The following is a 21799-nucleotide window of genomic DNA, read 5'->3' on the forward strand; positions in this document are numbered from 1 at the left end:
ACTGGCCTTTGGAGGATGCACTTTCTGATTTGCTTTATTAATGGAGACAGTAAAACTGAAGCTTAATATGAAATACCATGAGTAATAAGCATGAAATATGTGTACTTCAGTGCAAATCTGTTCCCCAAATATTCTCATTTCAGGGGAGAATTCTTTTGGCACAATGCCTGGGCTGCTGGCCACAGCCTGCTTGGCTGCCTTGTCCTGTGCCTAGCCTCTTTAGCAGCTGGTGCTGCTCTCAGGCACTGCATTCAGCTCCTGCTCCCACAGCTTATTATAGGTTTAATTTTTTTCTTAGAAAAATATGTTTCTAAATTTAGTTTAGGACATCAAGCCAGTTGTTGAATCACAAACATGTTCCTGCTACCAAACATAAGCAGTCTGTGCATTCACTTGTACATGTATTTTCTGTGGGCAGAACTGCATTTCCTAATTGAGGAACACTTCTGAATCCATTGTGCAACTGATGTTTGGAATTTAGGATTAATTTATGTCTCTCTCAAACCTACTAAATCGAATTCAATAACCAAAACCAGAATTTGCCTCTCTTGAAAAATAAGGGCTTGCTCATGCACACTGGCTTTGCGTTGATGTCATTAAAGTGGCCCAAACTCTGCGTGATAATGGGGATTTACTCACCAGAAACATTATCCCCTGCCTGTGCTCTGGGCAGGGATATGTGTGCAATGGAGTCATTAACTAAACACAGGAAAGGAAATACATACCTGTGTCTATGATAGAAACTTCTGAAAGGCAAGAAAATGCTTCACATTTAATATCTTCATGCCATATGGCAAGAAAGGAAGGGATAAGTAAAAATGCTCTCTATTCCTGGCTTTTAAGGCTGGAGCAGGGAGAACAGAAGTCCTGACTCTAAGCCCTCGATCCTCAGATGTGAATAGAGAACTCTTATATCTACACATTCACTGGCCTTTCCTTTTCTGCCTCCCTGACATAAAAAGAATGTTAAAGACACCTGGAAGAAAGCTGTTCCCAACCCTGTTCATTTTCATTCCACCTATGGTAGGAAGGGGGATAAGATTGCTTAAAAGTTCCTGTCGAAGTAACAACACAATATTCTATTTTTGAGCCTTCAGCTTTGTCAACCTCCAGAACAGAAAATGTACATTGACATCAATTTTACTTCACATTCAAGATCTTATTGCAGCTCAAGGTGCCTTAAAGTATACTCTGAAATCAGCAGCTTGAAATTCAACTACACACACTCAGCACAAAGAGCCTGGAAAAATACAGCATTTTCTAATTTAATGATCTCTGTGTTGAGGTGAAAAATTAGCTCTTCACCTTAGGGCCTCACTGAAAATCCAAGGCATGAAATTATTTGCAATTGCATGCCTTGCACATTATTCCTTTCCATTGCATGTAGCAAATTTAATGTAGGTTGGTGTGGAGTGAGGAGGGAGGGGGGCTGCCCTGTGATACTTGGCATCCTCTCCAGCTGCATCTGCTAATGACAGAGCCCTATCCAGCACTGCTGAAACCAGGAATTTTGCCACTGACTTGAAAGGCAGCAGGATTTAAAATTACAATGCATACCACTTATTTTCTTCCCCTTGACAATATGGCCAGTGCATTCTGGGAAGGAAGCTAAGCTTCCCCATACTTGTACATAATTTGATCTCCTGACAATAATCCACATGCAGCTAAACGGTGCCTGCATAACATTTTTTGCCTCAGTGGTTAAGGGCTATCATTTGGAACCACAAAAACAAACCAACGACCAACCTTGAAGTAAAATAATCACTAGGTGGGGAAATGATGGGAGTGAACAAGGCCTGAAATGCAAACTGGAGTGTGGGTATCCAAGGGCATTACAGTCATCTTAGTGATAATTCTGAATGCAGATAAAAAAGGATAAAGTACTGAAGTACAGAAGTCATTCTCATCCCTATTAAATAGCAAATCACAAAGAGATGTCTGAGCACAAAAAGCTATTACTAATAAATCTTCTGTAGTGTAAGAGGCATTGAGCTCTTTGCAAGTTAAGTGACATTTGCCTCTTGTGGATTTTGGGATTCTGATTTCTATTTGTTTGCTTTATGTTAAGTGAACCATCTGCTTCCTTTTGCTCTTTTCTAAGACTCCAGAAACCTCCCATTCTGAAGCAAAAATCACTTTGAGCTGGAATTTTTCAGGTCTTACATAAATACAGAGCAGAGGTAGGACATGGCCCTATCCCTCTGCACAGCTGCCACTTGGATCAAGTGCCTTTTTTCTTCCATCCTCTAGAGCAAATTAGGCTCCGTGAAACCCAAAAGGAAGGGAACTCCTGATGCTTTCTCCTCCACCTCTTACAAGGATGTACAGTTGATGTGCTCTCCCTGCATACTGAATAGCTGTGACAAGGACGCCATCCCCCTGACACAAAACCTCTTCTTTGTGCTCCCTCTGCATTTGCAGCTTTCTGCCACAGCAGCACTGCCTCAGCAGGGCATCCTTCAGCATCAGCTGGGAGATATTTTTGCATAACTCCCTTTTCTGTGACCAGTGTTGTCCAAATCTGCCCCATACAATATATTACCCTATATTGCCACTATAAATAATAGAATATTAGAAAGAGAAAAGAGAGAAAGACAAAAATTTAATACCATACAATTTTTTCCTTCCTCCTGGGAAGTGTATTGATCAGGAAAGACAACAACACACAATCAAGGACACAAATGTATATCTTTCTTCCTTCTTTCCTGCTCTCTGAAAGTTAATACATGAGAAAACTCCTCAGTGTCAAGATTTAGAAGCTGGGCATTAATTGCAAAATTCTCTCTGTCCTCCAAATACGAAGGTTTAAAAGTCTCCTACCAGTCACCGCTGAAAGCCAGATACAGTGATCTTGCATTAGAGGTCCATGCCCTCTGCATGGATTTTTAGATTGCAATTTAGACTGCAATTTAGATTTTTAATTCATTTCTACCAAAGCAGTTTCACAATTACTGGTAATTTGTCCACCAGTAATTTCCTTTCTTCTTAATCAAAACACAAACTGCTCCTGGGCTGCAGTAGCCAGATGTTATTTTTGTTAATAAAACAGTGCTCGAAGAGTATTTCTTTATGTCAACCCCCTATTACATGCAGCAAAACAGCACCAGAAATTGGTGGAGGCAGATCAGTAACATCTCCTCACAAACCTCAATTTTTTTAAAAAAATTAGGAATTAGATATAAACAGAAGGACGCACCATAGCAGTGATTTCCTAGTGGCAGTACATGTGCACTTTTATTAATATTCAGATGTATTGCATTAGCACAGAACCTGTATCCAGTTCTGCAACCAGCACTTGTACCAATCTGCTCTATTCAGGTTGCTGCTATGACAACATCCCGAGTCAAATGTTAGGTCAGCTCCCAGCATATGTGTCTAGGCCATAATTCATTTGTCAGAGACCTAATAGCCACCTATTCCTACTCCTCCAACAGATAAAAGCAATATTGTTAAAACGACAAAATGCTACAATATCCTTAACAGCCTAGTCACTGAAAACTTTAGATTTTCCTTGCTTTTATCCCCCAAAACAAAAACAGCTGAGAAAGATGTGTTTGAAGTGCCTATTTGCAAACTTACCACAAAATCACAGAATAAGCTGAGTTGCAAGGAACCCATCAGGATCATTGAGTTCAACTCCTGGCCCTGCACAGACTCTAAGAGTCCAAGAGTTTCACCATGTACCTGAGAGCATTGTCCAAACACTTCTTTGGTGCTGTGACCACTTCCCTGGGGAGCCTGTTCCAGTGCCCAAACACCCTCTGGGTGAAGAACTTTTTTCTAATTTCCAACCTAAACCTCCCCTGACACAACTTCAGGCCATTCCCTCTGGTCCTGGCACTGATCACCACAGAGAAAAAATCATTGCTTGCCCCTGCTCTTGCTCTTGTAGTGAAGCTGTAACTGCAGTGAGGTCTCCCCTCAGTCTCCTCTTCCAGGCTGAACAAGTAACCTCAACTGCTCCTCATACAGTTTAGGATAATTAAATTATCTCTTCCTCCCCACAATGATTACTGATATTTAATTTGTCTGGTTACAAGTCACAGCATAGTAAAAAAATTACCGCTGTCATCTCAAAGAGAGATTTTTTTAAAAAATGCATTCAGTGTTTATCACAAAGAACTGTTTCATAGCATCATAGAGCATAATACTCAGTGAACATAGACTTGCCCTTGTCAACTTGAGAAGCTCAAATAAACAAAGACTTTTTTTTTTTAACTGAGGCTAGCACATCAGGTCAGTGTATTGTGAGGACAACACCTTTATCAGACTATAAAGTTGTCTGACTACTGCTATTTTCATGTAGTCACTGGAATGAAAGGAAAGTGTACCTTTTAAACCCATATTTTTAAAAAAATTAAATGCAGAATAACTTTTTCTCATCATGTATATTCTATAAATTATTTACAGACAAGCATTCCATGAAGAGACTACTAATTTAAAGAGCACCAGCCCTGAGTGAGAAATGCCATTTTTAGGATGGGAAATATGTTAGATAACAATAACTTTCATTTTCCTCTGAGCTTAAGTTTTTCTTGGGCTCAACTTGTCATTTGCTGTGTATCTGCAATAGAATCACATATTGCATGTCCAATTACTTGGGGCATAAGGATGAAAGAAGTGTATGTAGCTCCCTCCTTTGACTGATCAAAAATCTGTGCATGCTATTGCAGCTTTTCCATGACATTAGTCACTGAAGTGGAGTCAAATGGCTAAAATGACATGGATTGAATCCAGTACAGCATCCAGGCCACTGGCTTTGCAGTCATATGGGACCACTAGTCTATCTGCAAATATAACAATGTATTCTCAAAGGTCCAGATTCCTAACTGGTACAAATCAACATGTTGTGAATGAAGCAACATCAATTTTCTAAATGATCTAACTAACTATACATGACATGTCCATAAAAAGGTTCATATACTTCTACAGTCATATTACTCTGTGATTCAGTTCTTTTCCTGCTTTCCTATATTCATCCTCCCTCCTCATTCCCAAGTGCTGACATTTTGTCTTGATTGCCAAAAATTACTAATTTCAATTAGAGAAAAATTCTCATTCATAAATTTTGCAACATGACAGCACGCAAAAAGTATAATTTCTAAACCAAAAACCAACAAAATTTAGCTCTTACAAAAAACCACTTGTGTCCAAATGAAGGGGAAGGCATTTCTTCCTACTACCATTCTTACGTGGTTTTCCACAGATAGATTCCATCTAGTTCATCTTCTGTAGGGAAAATAAAGAGGCAGGTGCTCTTCTATACTATATATAAATTACTGTTTACTCTTACATCTTTCTTTGAAGACTTTTAATTGGTTTTTGGGGTTTTTTCCTTAATTTCAGATGGAACAATAGCAACACTAACCCACCTTCACTTTCTCCAGAGTCCCACAGCCCAGTCCTGCTCCACACTTTCATGTTGGGGTTTTACAAAAAGCACAGCACTCACTTCTCTGTTTGGAAGAAGCAGAGACTGGCAATGGTTCAGCTCTTAAGAATAAAACTTCCATTTTTGTGATCAACAACCAATCGAGCCACATGACCAAGGTCTCTGGAGTACATAAAACAGGCATCCTGCCCTCTGCTCACTGCCCAGGACATAATGACAGGATGGCTTTTCTCAGATTTTTATATTTATTTAACCATTCTTCTTTTGTCCAACCAAGACACAATTTGGTTTGTAAAGGGAAGAGCATGGCAAAAGAAGAATGGTTATATTGTTCACCATATGCAATGAATACAAGTGAAAAGGGCTGCATTTTAGCTCTACTTATTTTGTTACATTACTCCCTTGTTCATTGTAGTTCAGAGCCTCCACTAAATGCAACTGCTTCGTACCAAATATTGCTAGAGATGTAATAAGGATCTTGAAGGATTATCCCAGGAGAATATCCAAAGTAGCACAGAAAACCTTAAGGATTCAGATAATGCCTCTTCTATCTCTAACTGAAGCACATCATGTAAGGTTGATTCAATTATTGTTTCAGAATTTTTCATCAACTCTGATCAAAAATGTGTTTAAAATTCAAAAGAGCTACTATTTTTCAGTATCCAGACTCAACAGAGGTGTTTTGTAATGAGACACAAAAGCTCTTCATTGCCTCTGTGCCATCTTCCTGATTTGGACTGGGAAAGATCAGCCAAATTTAGCCCAGTGTCACAAGCATTTCACTGTTCAGCAGTACTACCAGTAAACCTAGACAATTTCAGCATATAAATCCATAAAAATTGTGCAGCAGAATAAATTATTTTTGGTACTGGGCAGAATTTAAAGGTGGAAGCGACAGGACTCTTCAGTTGGGTAATAGGTATCAAATATATAACTTCTCAACACTAAAGCTGCTGGCCAACCAAACAGTGCTTGATCTCAAGATAATGAAAATGCACTGGAGCTTAAGAGAGCACTTGAGTAACATCTAACACAGTCAGACAGCCCAAGCATTACAGTCTGAGCTACCACAGCCTAGCAAATACATTGATGTATTTTAAAGAGAAGTCTCACAAACTGACAATGCTTTTATTGTTGCAGTTGGGAAATTATTGTTGCAGTATTGGGAAATTACTAGTTTCCTGGAAGACAAGAAAGCATTTATTTTCCCATTAAGAAATAAATTCCTGGAATGAAAAACAAGCAATGTTGAAAATAAGTCAGTGATGCCAGTGAAACTAGATTTCATTAACTTATATTTAAGATTGGATTTTTTCTGGCAGAAATCTTCAGCCTTGAGTTAGGAAATGCAAAGATCATATAGGTGAAACTTAAGACACAGGTTGAAGAAGGTTTCTTCCTTATTCAGACTTATCTTTATCACTCTTAACACTGTCCCCAGATCACTGCAGCTATTAGAAATACTTCTGGAAAGTAATCCATAAGATGAAGTATTTTTGTCTGTAGAGACATATACACACAAGGAGAGGTTTCTTCTGAAGAGAAAACAAATGGGGGCATGGGACTGTAGGTATATAAAGCCAGTCATTAACATTTAATACTTGTGAAAGAAACAGAAAACACTCATGAGCATGGCCTACACTATCTGTTATAAAAAACTGAGGTCTTAAAACGTCCCTAATTTTGACTTTTAAGCTGCTTACTTCTGCTGAGCAATAATTGAGATGGTTTTTCATCAAATCACGGCTAAAATTAACACTGTAGGCAACAAACTCATTTAATTTGGAAATTCATGTCATTTTTAACAAATGGACTTCCATAAGGGACATACATGCAAGATACTCAGAACTTCCTCCTCAAGGCCTGTGTTGTGTCAGGGAGAGAAGGAAAATTGGAGAAGAAAAGGAAAGGGAATAAACAAGATAAGAAAAGAAGTTCAGGAGGCTGCAAGGTTTTACCTTAGCTTCAGGAATGGGCATAACACTCATGATGTTCTTAATTAATTCATGATTTATGGGCAGTATTCTGAAAAAGGTGGTGGAAGGGATACAAATTACAGAATTACAGAGCCCTGTAGGCTCTATTGGAAGAGCCCACTGATATCATCGAGTCCAACCTGTCACAGGAACATTACCACATCAATTAGACCATGGCACTGAGTGCCACATCTCATTTTGAGGCAGATCACCTGTCTGGAACACAAAAGGCAGAATTTCACTGTACTGTATGCAAGAATAAAGTAGTCTTGATGCGATGCTTCTATCAGCTCTGAGGGGAAGTGCTGAATGAGTGCCCTTGCCAGATCCTCTTGACAATCTACTTTCCAGGACTGTCTAATGCTTATTTTCAATTTTAAAATCTCTTTATATAATTTATGAAGTGTTAATTTTCATCATCAAAATCTTATTTATCTTATTTCCCCTTTCTCCCTCCCAAGTTTTCACTGGCATCCTCAAAGCCTGTCTGAAAACAAGGCGCACTTTTTTTTTTAAAGAGCTATAGAATAACAAAACAACATGATGAACTGAACTTTTCCAATCTTTCTGTTTAAGAAAAAAATCGAATGAAAATATAACATTTTAGATATATGTAAGAAAAGTGAAGGAAATTTAATAGTAACTTAAGAAGAATAAGCAAAATAGAATCCTTTTACCTATTAGTCACATTCTCTGCATATGAGGATACAGACCCAGTTCTCATCTCAGCAGATGAACTAAGCACACTATTGTCCATTAAATACCACACTCAGAAAAACTCTGGAATGCTGTGCTCTCAGTCTACTTCATTAATTTCCCATCCTCAGAATAAATAATTTCATTTCAATGGAACTGGGGCTAAACCCAAGCTTTTCTCCTTCTCTAATGACTTATCTATTCCACCCTGAATGTTAAATTTCTTACTAAATTTTATGAAGCTACCTAACACACACTGCTATATTTTTTTCCAGCATGTTCAGTATATCTACTCAGCATCTCTGCCCTGAATTCACAAGTAGTTTTGCAAGCACCAAAGTTACACCAGCTCAGATAATTTACTACTTGCTGAATCAAATGGCTGGTGCTATTTGCAATTCCACTGTGTTCCCAGAACTCACTGGCAAAAAGGGGGAAGAGCTGAAGGAAGCAAAACCCAACACCCATTGTTCATAGGCAGCTTTGCTGCTTTAACGTCACCGTTGCAATTAAGGCAATCAGTTGGGAGATATTCTGACTACAGATTTTTAATTCTGTAATGAAAAGTAAAGATATGCCTCTCCCCCCAAAGAGGTTATCAAGTCCTTGCGTGATAGTACTACAAATAAAAGAAAAAAAAATCCTATTAATATGGGTTTTTTAGTTCTGACTACCATTTAAATATTGATTTTTGTTTCAACAGGTCTCTGGCTCCCTGAGGAGCATTATGGGATTCTCACTCAAATCACTTAAACTCTGCCTCACCCTGGCTGGACCAAGGGATTGAGCCACTAGTTTTGTGCAATGAAAGTAACTGATGTTTGTGCAAGTCATTTCTAGTTCCCCTTGGGCTAAGATCACATTGACTTTGTAGCTTTTTATTATTACTGAAAAATCAGAGAGAAAATAAGACAATATAAAACTTGCACAATATGAATGAGCACTGCTTCTAAACTAAATTATATTTAGTATTACAGTGCTTTGACATCTCATGTGATTTGTAAATCTTAAGGCAAATGTAGCACAATAATGAAAATACTAGCAAAAAATATCACAGCAAAAAGAAATAACAACATACACTCTCAGATCCTAAACTACCCATTTTATAACTACAGCAGTAGTAATCTTTTATACAGTTAGGGCATGACCTGAAAGAACTCAATGGACTATGCATAAAAGGAAAATGTTCTTTTAAAAAATGTTCTATTCCACAAAATAAAAATTCATCAGATATGACAGAAGCACATTTTGGAACACATGAGATATCACTAAGATTTTTACTTTGTTACAATCACAAAGAGAAATAAAGCATAATAGTCATTGTAATATGAATGTTAGACATTCACTGTATCTGTGGAGTGAGGAAATAATCAAAGCCTGGAATGAACTACCAGTTAAATTTTTAAAATCTGAAAGAAAACATGCAATTTCCAGAAAATTAAAGGAAATAAAATTGTAACATGCACAACAAAAAGTGAGTAATCACACACACAAAAGAAAAAAAAAAGAGCTTTAAAAACTCACTAATAAGTTAATTGACAGCATTTTGTTATACAGCATTGCAACTTCTCTGTTTCAGGCAAATAGCTATTTTCAGTCAATAATAATATTTCACCTTCTATTTAAAATGCGTACACTTTTTCAAAGAGAATATGTGCACAAATAAATACACTGATTCATGGACACATGCACCATTTCTATTATTTATGTACATTATATCCACTCTATGTTCAGTTCTTTTTAATTCTAGTACAGGCATTACACATTATGCTCTGAAAATCTACAGCCATCAAAAAGTAAATATATAGCTTTATCCAGCTGGACATTACAAATGTATTAGACACTCTGACACGGCTTATGTAAATATAGACAAAGACATGCTTGTGTATTCATTTAAAAAAAACTACAGCTTTTGTATTTTAATTAATCTCGCCAGCAAGAAGCATACAAGGCACTGCACCACCCTTCTGCATGGCACCCTATGTAAATGAGTCCAGTGCACTGATAAATATGGATGTGGCAGACCCCCAAAGAGCACAGTACCTGCTGTCTATCCAAGCGCATCCTTTTTGCAGCATTTCTGCTTTCACTCTCACAGGCGGAAGCCAGGATACTCTCTGCAACTGCTGAAGTAAGGTGTGAGGGAATAGGTCGAGACTATGGAAGAGAAAAAGAAACACAGGAATTATTCCCAGCGAAATCCACGACATCCTTGTTCAAAGCACACCGTACCATCACCTAGGCAGGAAAGTCCGCTCATTGAAATGCAGTTTATACCAACAAAACAGGGAAATGGAACTTGCAAAGATGAAAAATGAAACTAGTTAGATGTTAAAGCTGCAGCTGATCCACAGATCCACGAGAAGCCCTTTCCCCCCACAGCTCTATTGTCCACTGTGTTTAGTCTGGCTCATTAAGCTGTACTTTGAACAGACAGTGGCATATTCTCTGCGTTCCAGCAGCACCCTGGCCGTCTGATTCTTGTTAAGAAAACTGAAAGGCTTTTTATCCTGTGCAGCATGTGACAGAGATGAGTAGTGTTTTTTTATAGTCATAAAAAAAAAGAAGAAAAACCCAAAAAACAAAACCAAACAAAACAAAAAAACCCAAGTGATAGGGTTGAAACATCACTCAAAACCTAACAGATTGTCAGAACATTTCAGAGCAGCCTCAATCTGTAGTATATGAATATTTGCATTCCTTGCTGCAACATGACTGATGTGATTAAAACGACTTAAAAAAAAAATCTGTTTTTCTTTGGATAATGCCAGCCTTCCAACACTCCAGATATTTTGTTGTTCAACTAGATACAGTTCATTTTTCTGATTCAAAACCTGTCATTACTAATTTCATAGCATTTACACATTTAAGGTTAAAGGTGCAGTGAATCCCCCCCAAAAAAGGGAATGATTGAATCTTTTTAGCATCATTGTTGATTATGAACTCCAGTATGATCTTGCCTACCATTTCATTAGGAAGGATATTTACACAGCTTTTTTTCCCTGATTACATACAGAACAATCTTCCTGAAAGATGATTGTCATAATAATCTTCTTCATTAATATACAAAGACAAATCAGAATTACCAGAAATAAACAAAGTGGAGATAACAGCAGAGATACTGATGCACATATAAGCCCATTACAGAGGCTGCAATTTACTGAGCCCAGTTCTGAACTTCCACAAATGTTCAAAGCTTTATTGAAATCAAATTTACATTTACCATGTAAATTTTTACCTACAGAGGCTATGGCCATGTGTGAGGGGGTTTGGGTGTGGTTTTTTGCTTGTTGGTTTTTTTTGGTTGGTTGGTGGTTTTTAGTTTTTGGTGTTCTTTTTGTTTGATTTGGTTTGGTTTGGTTTTTGAAGAGTTTTACTTTCTTACTACCAAAAACATGGATATGAACCTGATATGAAACGTCAATTAATTTCGGAAGAAAATTTTGAAGTTATTCCCATTCACTTCCTAGACAACAACCTTAAAACAGGTTAATTGTATAGGCTCAAATGATTTTATGGTTTTCATAACATTCCAGAAACGGAGGATCCAGTCATTATCAGTATTAGATTGTTACCTTTAAAAATTGAAGTCCATTTATTGACTTTGGATATGCTCTGCAGAATGCCAATTTTAAATGTGACACTCTAGTCTCTCTAAAGAATGTGACCACAGTCTGTCTGGGACTGGAAGATGAACTAGCTTTCAGAAATAGGCAGGGATTTATGGGTCTTCCTCACTAGTGCAATAGGCTTATTTATCCCCACTTACATGAGAACAAGCTCTCTGGCATCAGCAAAGCAGCACTGCAAGAAAGGCAGCCAGAGGCTGCAATACTGCAATAAATTACACTTTGATTGATTTGACAGAACAAAGTACTGAACTTCTTTCCAGTTTGAAAATAATTCAATCCGAGAGATGAGGGACACTGATGTAAGCCCCAGTGTGATGACAGAGGTTAACATGACATGCAGTACAGGCACACACCCTACTCAGAGCTCCAGAGAACAAAATAAGTCTTTGCAGAAGGGTTTCACTGAAAAAACATTATATTTAATAAACTGCCTGCCTGGAATGGTGATGTTACTCTGAATTTGTTACCCATCCCACTAGATCCCTCTCTGTATTTGATGGCCAAGAACCACTGTACCTACCAGTGGTTTACATATGTTCAAAGTGCCCTGACTCTGTTGGCTGCATGGAAGTCTCACTGTGGTCCTGTAACAGGGATGTTCATATAATGATATTCTTGAAAAATTGTGAACGAACACCTGGTTAATTCCTCCAGCTCAGGTCTTCAGCTAAAGCTGTAACTATACCTACACATCAGTGGATTTTTAGAAGGTGATATGTGAGCCAGAAAACCTAATGTTCTGACCAAAAAGTAAATTGAACACCAGTTCTCCCAGTTTATTTATTTTAAGGGAGAGAATAAGTTTATTGAAGTGTTTTATAAAACAAAAAATAAATTATTATTATCAAAATCAAGCAGTTATCTTTGAAAAGGAGTGTAGTGGTCATGTGCTCACTATTGAAATATTGAACTCTAGTTAGCACCTGCAAAAAAGAGGAAATCTCTGGGTACTGGAGTATCTTCCTCTCAAAACATGTGTTAACCCATAATTTCTCTCAATCATCACTGCAGCTGGCTGTTGATATGTTCATGTCAAGAACTACCCAGAGTGAACCTTAGGAAAATGTGATGAATGCATGGCCCAAGCACCTGGGGATTAAAATACTGTAACAAAGCACAGGAGAAAAATCATCTGCTCAGGGTTCAGGCTCCATCAAGAGAGCTTTAGTGTGGCACTGAATGAGAAGATGAACACAGTCCTCTGTCACCAGGAGCAGAGCTGTTAAAAAGGAGATTTTTCTGCTTTGCAAAATTTTGTATCTGTAAAGTCTCAGAAAGATCAATTTTTAAAAGCCTCGCCTGAGAGGAAAAATTACTTTGAAATAACCACTTCAAAAAATTGGTTTTAAATAAACTGAATTAATATCTCCATCTTCTAAGCTCAGAAGACCCTTTCTGGCTTAACTCAGCTTCCTTTTCCTCTCTACTTCTGATTATTCATGATCTCTCTCATAACTACAGCTGTAAAACCAATTCTCTAAGAAGCTCAAACATCCCTGTTGGGTTCTGAGCATCTCTCAATTCCCAAGCTGAGGGTGAGATTCAAAGGCCTTGGAAAACATGGCAAAAGTGATATCATTCAATTTTGCAGAAGGAAGCCTGCAGATCTCAGCCAAAAGGACATTTTGCAGGTTCCCAAGCTACCCTCTGCAGAGCTGAGAGCTGAGTGCTGGTTCCTACAAGTTTGGAACTACAGCAGGAAATGTGGGAGCCAAGGAGAACTTTTTCCAAGGGCTCCCAGACTGCCCCCACAATCCCTGGATCCACAACCTGCCAACTGAACTAGCAGAAAACCAGATTTAATTTTATGTCAAAATAGAAAACTCTTGACAAACATTTCTTAAAGGGGAAAATAAAAGGCATTACCAAAAAATTCCCAACCAGATTTAGCTGGTTTGGAATGTGCTTGGTGTTGTCTGAGGCACACCCTTCACAGCTCCAGTCTGGTATTTCTCTCACTTCACAGTGATGTAAAGCAGAAAATAACTATTCTGGAACTACCCATGTGTAAAACAAAAGAAAAGAAGAAACCCTGTAAATTAATCTACCAGAAGTAGCAAATCTCAAGGCAGGATAACATTTTTGACATTTTGAACCAAGGACAGATAGAAAAGACGTGAAAATTTTAATATAACTCTCAGGTGAAGAGATGAATAAAACTTCAAAGGAATCTGGTGAACAGTGTAATACAGACCTTCTGAGAAGACTGTATGTCCATCACACAAAAGCAGTATACAGAATTGCTTTGTATTTACTTGGAAGCATGATACTGCTCGTGACTGCCCGAAGCAGGAGTCACATTTTGAACACACATCCGGTTTTGGTTTTTACATCTCCTCAGCTGACACACAGCTTACATCCAGCCTCTAACACAATGCAGGTGAAGAGCATTCTGATAAACTATGTAAGGAAAACCTGCTAGATTGCATGTGCACATGGATGCCTTTGTTTATTACAATTTCTGAAGTGACTGACATTTAGGAAGTGGTTGGAATTCCTTCAGTAACTCATGGGAAATGACCAATCATCTCCAATCCTCCCATATTTGAAACTATTTTGAGACCACCACAGAGCCTGTAGATGACAATGACAACAAAGCAACATGCACACTTAACCACCTTATTGGATATACACTTTTGTATGCATTTGTGGGAAATAAAATTTTGTCCAAATTGGTTTGAACTTTTTATCCACTCATCCATTTTTCTCTTTCTGAAGAGTTTATAAATAATTGACAGATATCCTTTTGAAAACTGCCTAATGGACAATCGGATAAGTCAATACTTCTTTCTAGTCTAATAAGTGCTGTTTTGCCTTAAAGTATGTTAAACCTAATGAAGACCCTTTCATGACTTTGATGCTCCTTAGATCTGGGTATCAACAATCAAAGCATCTTACAACAAGCCTTTCTGGAGTTACAGAGTAGTCCTGCAAGGTTGCTGAATTTTAGTAGTTGAAATCTGAAATCCTTGGCCTAGTTCATCTAGAAATTAGCTCTCTTGGTATAATCTCTGACTTTTTAATAAAGGAGAGACTAGCATGTTCAATATGCTGTAAAATCTGCATTTTCATATAACAACTGTATGGAGCATCATGAAGTCTGCTATTCAAAGTGAGGTACTATTGCAGTATCTTCATGTGAAACACCAAATTTTTTTTCTTCCATAGTCACATAATTCTTGTATTTCTGCACAGAATCTAAAAAACTTCTATGTTTTAATTTCTTATGTCAATTTTTGGCATAAATTTACTAATTAATGATATACTACATAACTGATTGTATTTCAGTCTAAACCACTAGGAGCAGTATAGTCACTAAAAAGAATTTTGCAATTTACTCTGCATGCTGTCCCCCCGTGGTTAGAGATCCATTGTCCTCAAAATTACTACCTTGGCATGTTTTTGAGATCCAGTATAAATAAAAGCCAAAGCTGTCATACATATTTTGGTCTACATACTTTCACACTTTACATTGGTCTGGCTCAGTTCTGAAAAAACACAGCTATGTTTAGTCAGATAATGGGCACACATGTACCCCTGATGAAATGCCAGACACCATAAGCTGATGTGTGCATAAATACTACCTTCTAGTTTAGGCCAATTAACACTGAAAATTACATCTTTCAGTATAACACAGTTGGAAGCACATAAACATGCAAGCTACTTCATTTTCTTCACAGACAAAATATAATAATATTACTTCTAATATAAATCATAGAGCCACAGAATCATTTAGGTTGGAAAAGACCTGTAAGATCATTGAGTCCAACCATTAAAACAACACTCCCAATTTCCCCCAAGTGCTGTGTCCATATTTCTTTTAAACACCTCCAGGGACAGCAACTCCACCATTTCTCTGGACAGTCTATTCCAATGCTTCACCTTCAAATGAAGGAATTTTTCCTAATAGCCAATCTAAATCTGCCCCGGCACAAGTTGAGGCCATTTCCCCGACTCCTATTGTTTGCTACTTTTGGGAGATTAATATAAATGTGAGAACAACGGAGTATTTTAACTATTACTCAAACTTGGGGAAAAAAATGGTTTAAAATTTTTCAAAGTGACTTGGCATCCAAAATTGAAGATGAATGCCTAAAATACCTCACTGACAATAACTACATTTTTCCAAAGGTACCACCAGGCACTTCTTTGCATATTGGGCTCCCAAAAATTAGATACTCCCTAGTGCTCTCCTGCATGTCAGCTTTCTCCTCAGGTATTGCAAGACCAATTCATTCCCAAAATAAAATACTACAAATATGCCACAATTCTTTCATAATAAATTATTAAGATCTAACACCGTGTCCTAAAATGCTCAACATATTTGTAACGGTGTGCATTATCTAAATAGCACTTTTTCATAGAAAACATGCAAAATAGATTACAAGACAGGGAAGACATGATCTTCAAATAAGCGTGTTCAATCAGAACAATGCATTGAAATGTATAACAGAACTGTCGTGCACAGCAGAATAGCAAAGGACTCAGAAACCCTTTTAAAGAGTATTTGTATTTTTGAATTTAAAGACTGAATGAAGTACAGCACTGCACCATGTTAGATGAACTTTTATAGTGGTCACAAACTGGAAGAGGGTAGATTTAGATTAGATATTGGGAAGAAATTCCTTGCTGTGAGGAGGGTGAGGCACTGGATTGGGTTGCCTAAAAAAGCTGTGGATGCTCCATTCCTGGAAGTGTTCAAGGTCAGGTTGGGTGGGGCTTTGAGCAACCTCCTCTAGTGAAAGAAAAGTGTCCCTGCCCATGGAAGTGGGGTTGGAGCTAGATGAATTGTAAAGTCACTTCCAACCGAAACCATTTTGTAATTCTATGATTTGTTAGTACAGAATAGTGGAATATGAACAACTGGACTGGCATTTCAATGCCTCTAGCCCTACATTTCAGTTGGATTTGATATATTTTGCTCAGTCTCATGGTCTTGTGATAAATACCCTGTTGTTAGAAGACTCAATGAAATAGCTAGAAATATTTTCTTAAATGGCGGAAGAGGCTTTTTGAAACATCTAGTGATGTTCAAATCACTTTTTAACATTTTCAGCTTTGAAATACATTGAATTGAAACATTGCACCTTGATTATGATGACACCTAAATAAATCCAAGTATATCTTAACAAATCCATATTTCTGTCTAAAAGTTTAGCAAATGACTCTTTCCAATCAACCACCATGCTGCTGTTGCTGCTGCTATGCCCACATATGGGACCAAGTCTGGCTCTGCTTATTTGAGCAATTTCAGCAGGGCTAGTGGAAATTTTAAACTACTTAAGTGAACAACAGTAAGAATATTCATCTGACTTTATTTACATAAAACAGAAGTATTTTGTCAAAAGTAGTCATCCAGGCTTCTTTTTTTGTTTAATTGTTGACTTATGAGAGATCTGGGGATGAACCTTTCCAGACTGGTTCATCTAAGTGTTTCACTGACTGCTGAGGGAGCCAAAGTCACCTAATTTCTCTAACAAACCTAGGCACTATTATCGCTATCTAAGATTGTTCTGGTATTTCAGAGTGACAGAGAACTCCAGGAATCATCCTGCTGACCAAACTCCTTCAGAGTCAGGTGAGGATTGTATTGAACACTGATTGCACTTTACTAGCAAAACTTCAGAGGAATTAGAAAAACTGAGTATGATTTAACATTATTTACTGTTTCCCCTAAAATAATACACTGAGTTGGCTTCCTATCCTTCAACCATTGGCACAGGCCAGTTAACCAAGTAACACTGCACCAAGAGCTCTCAATCTAAGTCAGAATCATAGTATCAAAACCCACTAAAATATTTACTTTTTTTTTTCTGATTTCAAGCTTACAGGTAAACAGATTAAACATTCTTTTAACCTATTCTTTGTTTTTCAATAAAAATTTGATTTTGTTCTACATCAGAGCTTACTGCTATTTCAGAGGGGATTACTTTTATGCTAAATTCAACAAAAAATTGAAATAAATGTCAAAATTTGGTTCCTATATTTTCCTCTTTCACAGGATGTAGAAGACTAAGTCCTATCAGGTTAGTAGGTATTTTTCACTTTTAGTTTTAATCCTATTTTTCCAAATACCATCCTTTTTTGAGCTAACTTCTTCACATTATGCAAGACTAAGGGGAAAAGTGTTACATCTTCAACTCCACACTTTTCCAAAATTGCCTATACTTTGAAAAGTCATTAAAAAGCAAAAGTTATCTGGGGAAGATTTAGTAGGAAGTTCTTAAAAATCACAGAAGTATTCATTTAACTGTTCTGTGGTGAAAAAAAAGAACAGCATATCTATGAGCCTTAGAAAAACTGATCCTAGAATATTTTTTCAAGACTATATTAGATTTAATGGTAAAAGTCAAATTTTATGAGAGAGTAGCTTTGGCCTATTTCAATCAAGTTGCCCATCAGACTTAAATAAGTTAGCCACTACCAAAAAAGGGAGAGATGCTTAGAAAGGGAAGTGCCCAAATGACAGTGTTTGCGTATAATACAAAGCAACAACTCTATTAGTATTTTTAACTTCATGTAACTGTTATTGTGATAATTTTCTTAATGTTTCCCAGCTTGTTAATCAATTAGACATGCATCCCTGAATCCACAGATCCTCATTTTCCTGAAAATACTTATGACCTTTCCAGATATAAAAGCTTGGAGGACTGAAAACCCCTGCAAGAGCAGCTGGACTTTTCAGCACTAAATTCAATAATCATTGAAAGATTCCTCTTTCTAAAACTAAAAAGCAGAACCTAGACACCTAACCCAAGTAACTTTAATGAGGCAGCTTTTGGAAAACATACCCTTTCTGGAAACCAGTTGCCACCAAAGTTGCTCAGTCTCAGTACGGACATATGACAAGCCACTAGACACATTCAAAACACCTTGATTAACATGAGCAAAGTTGCAAATTGTTAAAACACCTCCCTCAGCCAACTGGCACAACAAAGTGACAGCAGCAGTGAAAGATACAGAGCACAATTATTTGTTCTTGAGGCTGGCAATAGGACAGAAGGAGCTGGGATGAGCAACACTGGGGCCTGGATCAGGAACTGTCTTTGGGTACAGTGTGACTCCTCTCCCACACATCGAAACTTGTCTTTGGACAATGAAACGCATTTATGACTAGCCTTTTCTCTCCAACACAAAACACTTTGCTCTTTGGTACTATTGTTTTCTATTACAGTAGTATTTAGAAGGAGGGTTTCCTTTTTCTTAAAAATAAAGGAAGGATCTCTTAGTGAATGATAAAATCTTGTTCTTGCATTGGGATGCTCGCAGAAAAAATAGCATATCTGTGAAAAAGATACTGTAAGACACACTTTCAAATTGAATGCAGTGAGATTGATTATAGGAGATTGTGAAGACTGGAAGAAGCAAAGAATAGTAAGAAAATATAACTATTAAGACAATTGAACCTCATTTGATTATTTCTAGTATCTAAAGTTTTTCTGGACTATATCTAAATAAATGCACAGCACATATCTCCAGCATCTGTCTACTAACCCTTTTTAATTGGCAAATCTTTTTCACAGAGGCTGGGACAAGTCTAAACAAAGGATTTGAAAAACAGTGAAACAGGCCATCTTAATATTGCAGGGAGAAATTTTCTCCTGCATACCCTACAGAGGTCACAAAACACCTAACATATATACAGGAATTCTCGTTGATATCAGTCCTTGAAACTGAGGAAGTAATTTCTTTCTTTTGTTTTTGGGCTAATGAAGAGAAAAAGAAAGAATTCCTTTAAGAATATAAAAAACTTTTAAGTTCTCAAAGCAATACAGCACAATGCAGGCAGAAGCACAACCTAGAAATCCCATCCAAAAGCCAGTGATTTTGGTATTTGATAGACTTCCCTCCCAAGGAAAGCTTCTGAGCAAGATTGTGGAATTCAGTAAGAGAACATTCTCAAGAGTCCATTAGCAAGAGACGGCGGGAGGAGAAAAAAATCTTACGATTCACGAGAAAAACTGAGTGCCTTATTGAGGTATGAACTTGTGTCAGAATGAAAACTGCACAGCTACATCTGCACAGTCAAATGGGCAGAGCTTTTCCAGTGCAGAAAGGGAGCTTCTCAAAGGCGTATTTGTAACAAGAAGCTATGCAAGCTGCCTGAGAGTCCACAGACAGCTATCTGTCACAAAGAGAAGCAGAATAACTACAAGTAATCTCTTAAACATAATAATACTAAGAATCATGTTAATTAACAATATGAACACTCATGAGACTGAGCCTTTTTTATTGCCTCAAAGCTAGAACTGGCCTGTTATGCAGCAAGAACTGTCATTGGGATTACAGGCAGCAAATAACTGACAGAATCAGGCTCCAGGCTTGCTTTTTCATCTTTTTCATGCAGTTTTACACTAATTTAACACAGTGTTTACATTTTCTCTTCACTTTCCAGTATGACGCTGTAGATAATTGCAAGGTTCCACACCCAGTCTGAACTGTCATATGCCATAAAAGAGAATATTCTCTTTTTCTCATGCAACTAGATGGTCAAAATGTAGCATTTTTGAACCTGAACAAAATAAAAAACTTGTATTTAACATGTGTATAGCAAAAGACATCTCCTGTGGAGGTTATTATCTGACACCCTATTTCATATAACAATGGTACTGGTACAGCTGCTGAGCAGATCATTATTCTGGTTTGCTGTATTTGAGGGTAGCCCCTTATTCAAAACACCATTGTGTCCCTTCATGATTGTTTTGAACTAATGTTATTATCCAGAAAAAATTATTCTTCTCCATTACCAAGATAGTAAGGATGTTTAAAACCATCAAGTAGTCAAATGCCTCTGTCCATGGTAGCATTTTTAAAAATGCCTGTAATCAAGAGATGATGATACAGTAACTTAGAAACCAAAAAATAATTTAAAAATTCAAAGGGAAACACACTAAATTTCAGAATTATTCAAGACATACACATAAAATGCTGCTTATTCTCTTAGGAAGCTGATGGGAGCTCTTCCAGAGACTTTGGACAGTCTTTGGCTTGTATTCCTACCTGCAAACAGGGACAGAGGACAAATATCCCTTCAGGCCCAAGAGGGCTGCAGTCTTTGGCATGTGTTCCATTGCCTTGTCACTTCCATTCATGGGCAAAAAGTCAATGTTTTAGAGAGTGATTTGTTTGTTTTAAAGGACATAAAGCCCATCATAAACTGTTATTATAAAACCAGGAAATCTTTCTGAGCTACAAAGATTGCCTATCAGGATCATATTCCCAATAATCTCTGCTCCTTTTCCCCTTCCAGGAAAAATTTGATCCTGCAACCTTTGTTCATATAAAAGTAACATCTGCAAATGTGCACTGAAGTCAATCCAACCCAGGTCTCATGGATTAGACTGCAGCCCCTTCTTCATATTGCAAAACAGTTGCACAAATCTTTCAGATTACAAAAAAATGAGCCAGTTTACATAACTGCTCATCAGCATGAAAAATGATGGTAATAAGGCCATAAATTGGAACAGAGAGGAGACTTGCTAGAACTGGCTAATTTTGTACGTATTTTCAATTGAAAGTAAAGCTAAATAAAATATTTGTCTTCATGAAAGCTGAAATTTATGTTGGTCAATTATTGTCAGTGAGTAGATGCAATTTAATACTACTTAGTATATTGTAGGAAATATTTATTTTCTATCTGTCCTTTTTTGTTTTGGTTTGGTTTTTTTTGTTAGGGCTAAACAATCTGCCATGTACACCACCAGTCAATCTTTGGCACTTCTGGCTGTACAGATGTCCTATATTCTACCTTTCTTCATCTGAGCTTCCATTGTTCAGAAATGGTGTTATCCCAATGTTTCAAATAATAAAACCATGCCGTTGATTTGAATCCAAAACACACACAAAAATTTAGTTTCTGTCTTTGCTTTTGATGTTATCAAATAGTGGTCTTACCCTACAAATAAGCTTGATATTTTGTTCTTAAAACTGTCAGCTACCATCTTAAACAACATATGGTACTCATAAATATTCTGCAAAAAACTGCAGGAAAGAGAAAGACAGAGAGAAAGAGAAAAACAGTAAAATGCAATCATCTCCAATGATTTTAATGTAATCAATGGGTTTGCAGATGATTCATTTAAAAAATGGTATGTTTAATCACT

General features: G+C 37.2%; 1 protein-coding gene across 3 annotated transcripts in view; it reads right to left on the reverse strand.

The window, feature by feature from the left end:
- NOL4 (nucleolar protein 4) overlaps positions 1-21799 on the reverse strand; it is a 190430-nt gene that overhangs the window by 24782 nt on the left and 143849 nt on the right. For all 3 annotated transcript variants that reach the window (XM_064706061.1, XM_064706060.1, XM_064706062.1), the window contains one exon: positions 10108-10221. In XM_064706061.1, the coding sequence (XP_064562131.1) occupies positions 10108-10221 (114 nt within the window). The remainder of the gene's footprint in view (positions 1-10107; positions 10222-21799) is intronic.

The sequence above is a fragment of the Zonotrichia leucophrys genome, chromosome 2 (assembly GCF_028769735.1).
Source record: "Zonotrichia leucophrys gambelii isolate GWCS_2022_RI chromosome 2, RI_Zleu_2.0, whole genome shotgun sequence".
In the NCBI taxonomy this organism is placed as follows: Eukaryota; Metazoa; Chordata; class Aves; order Passeriformes; family Passerellidae; genus Zonotrichia; species Zonotrichia leucophrys.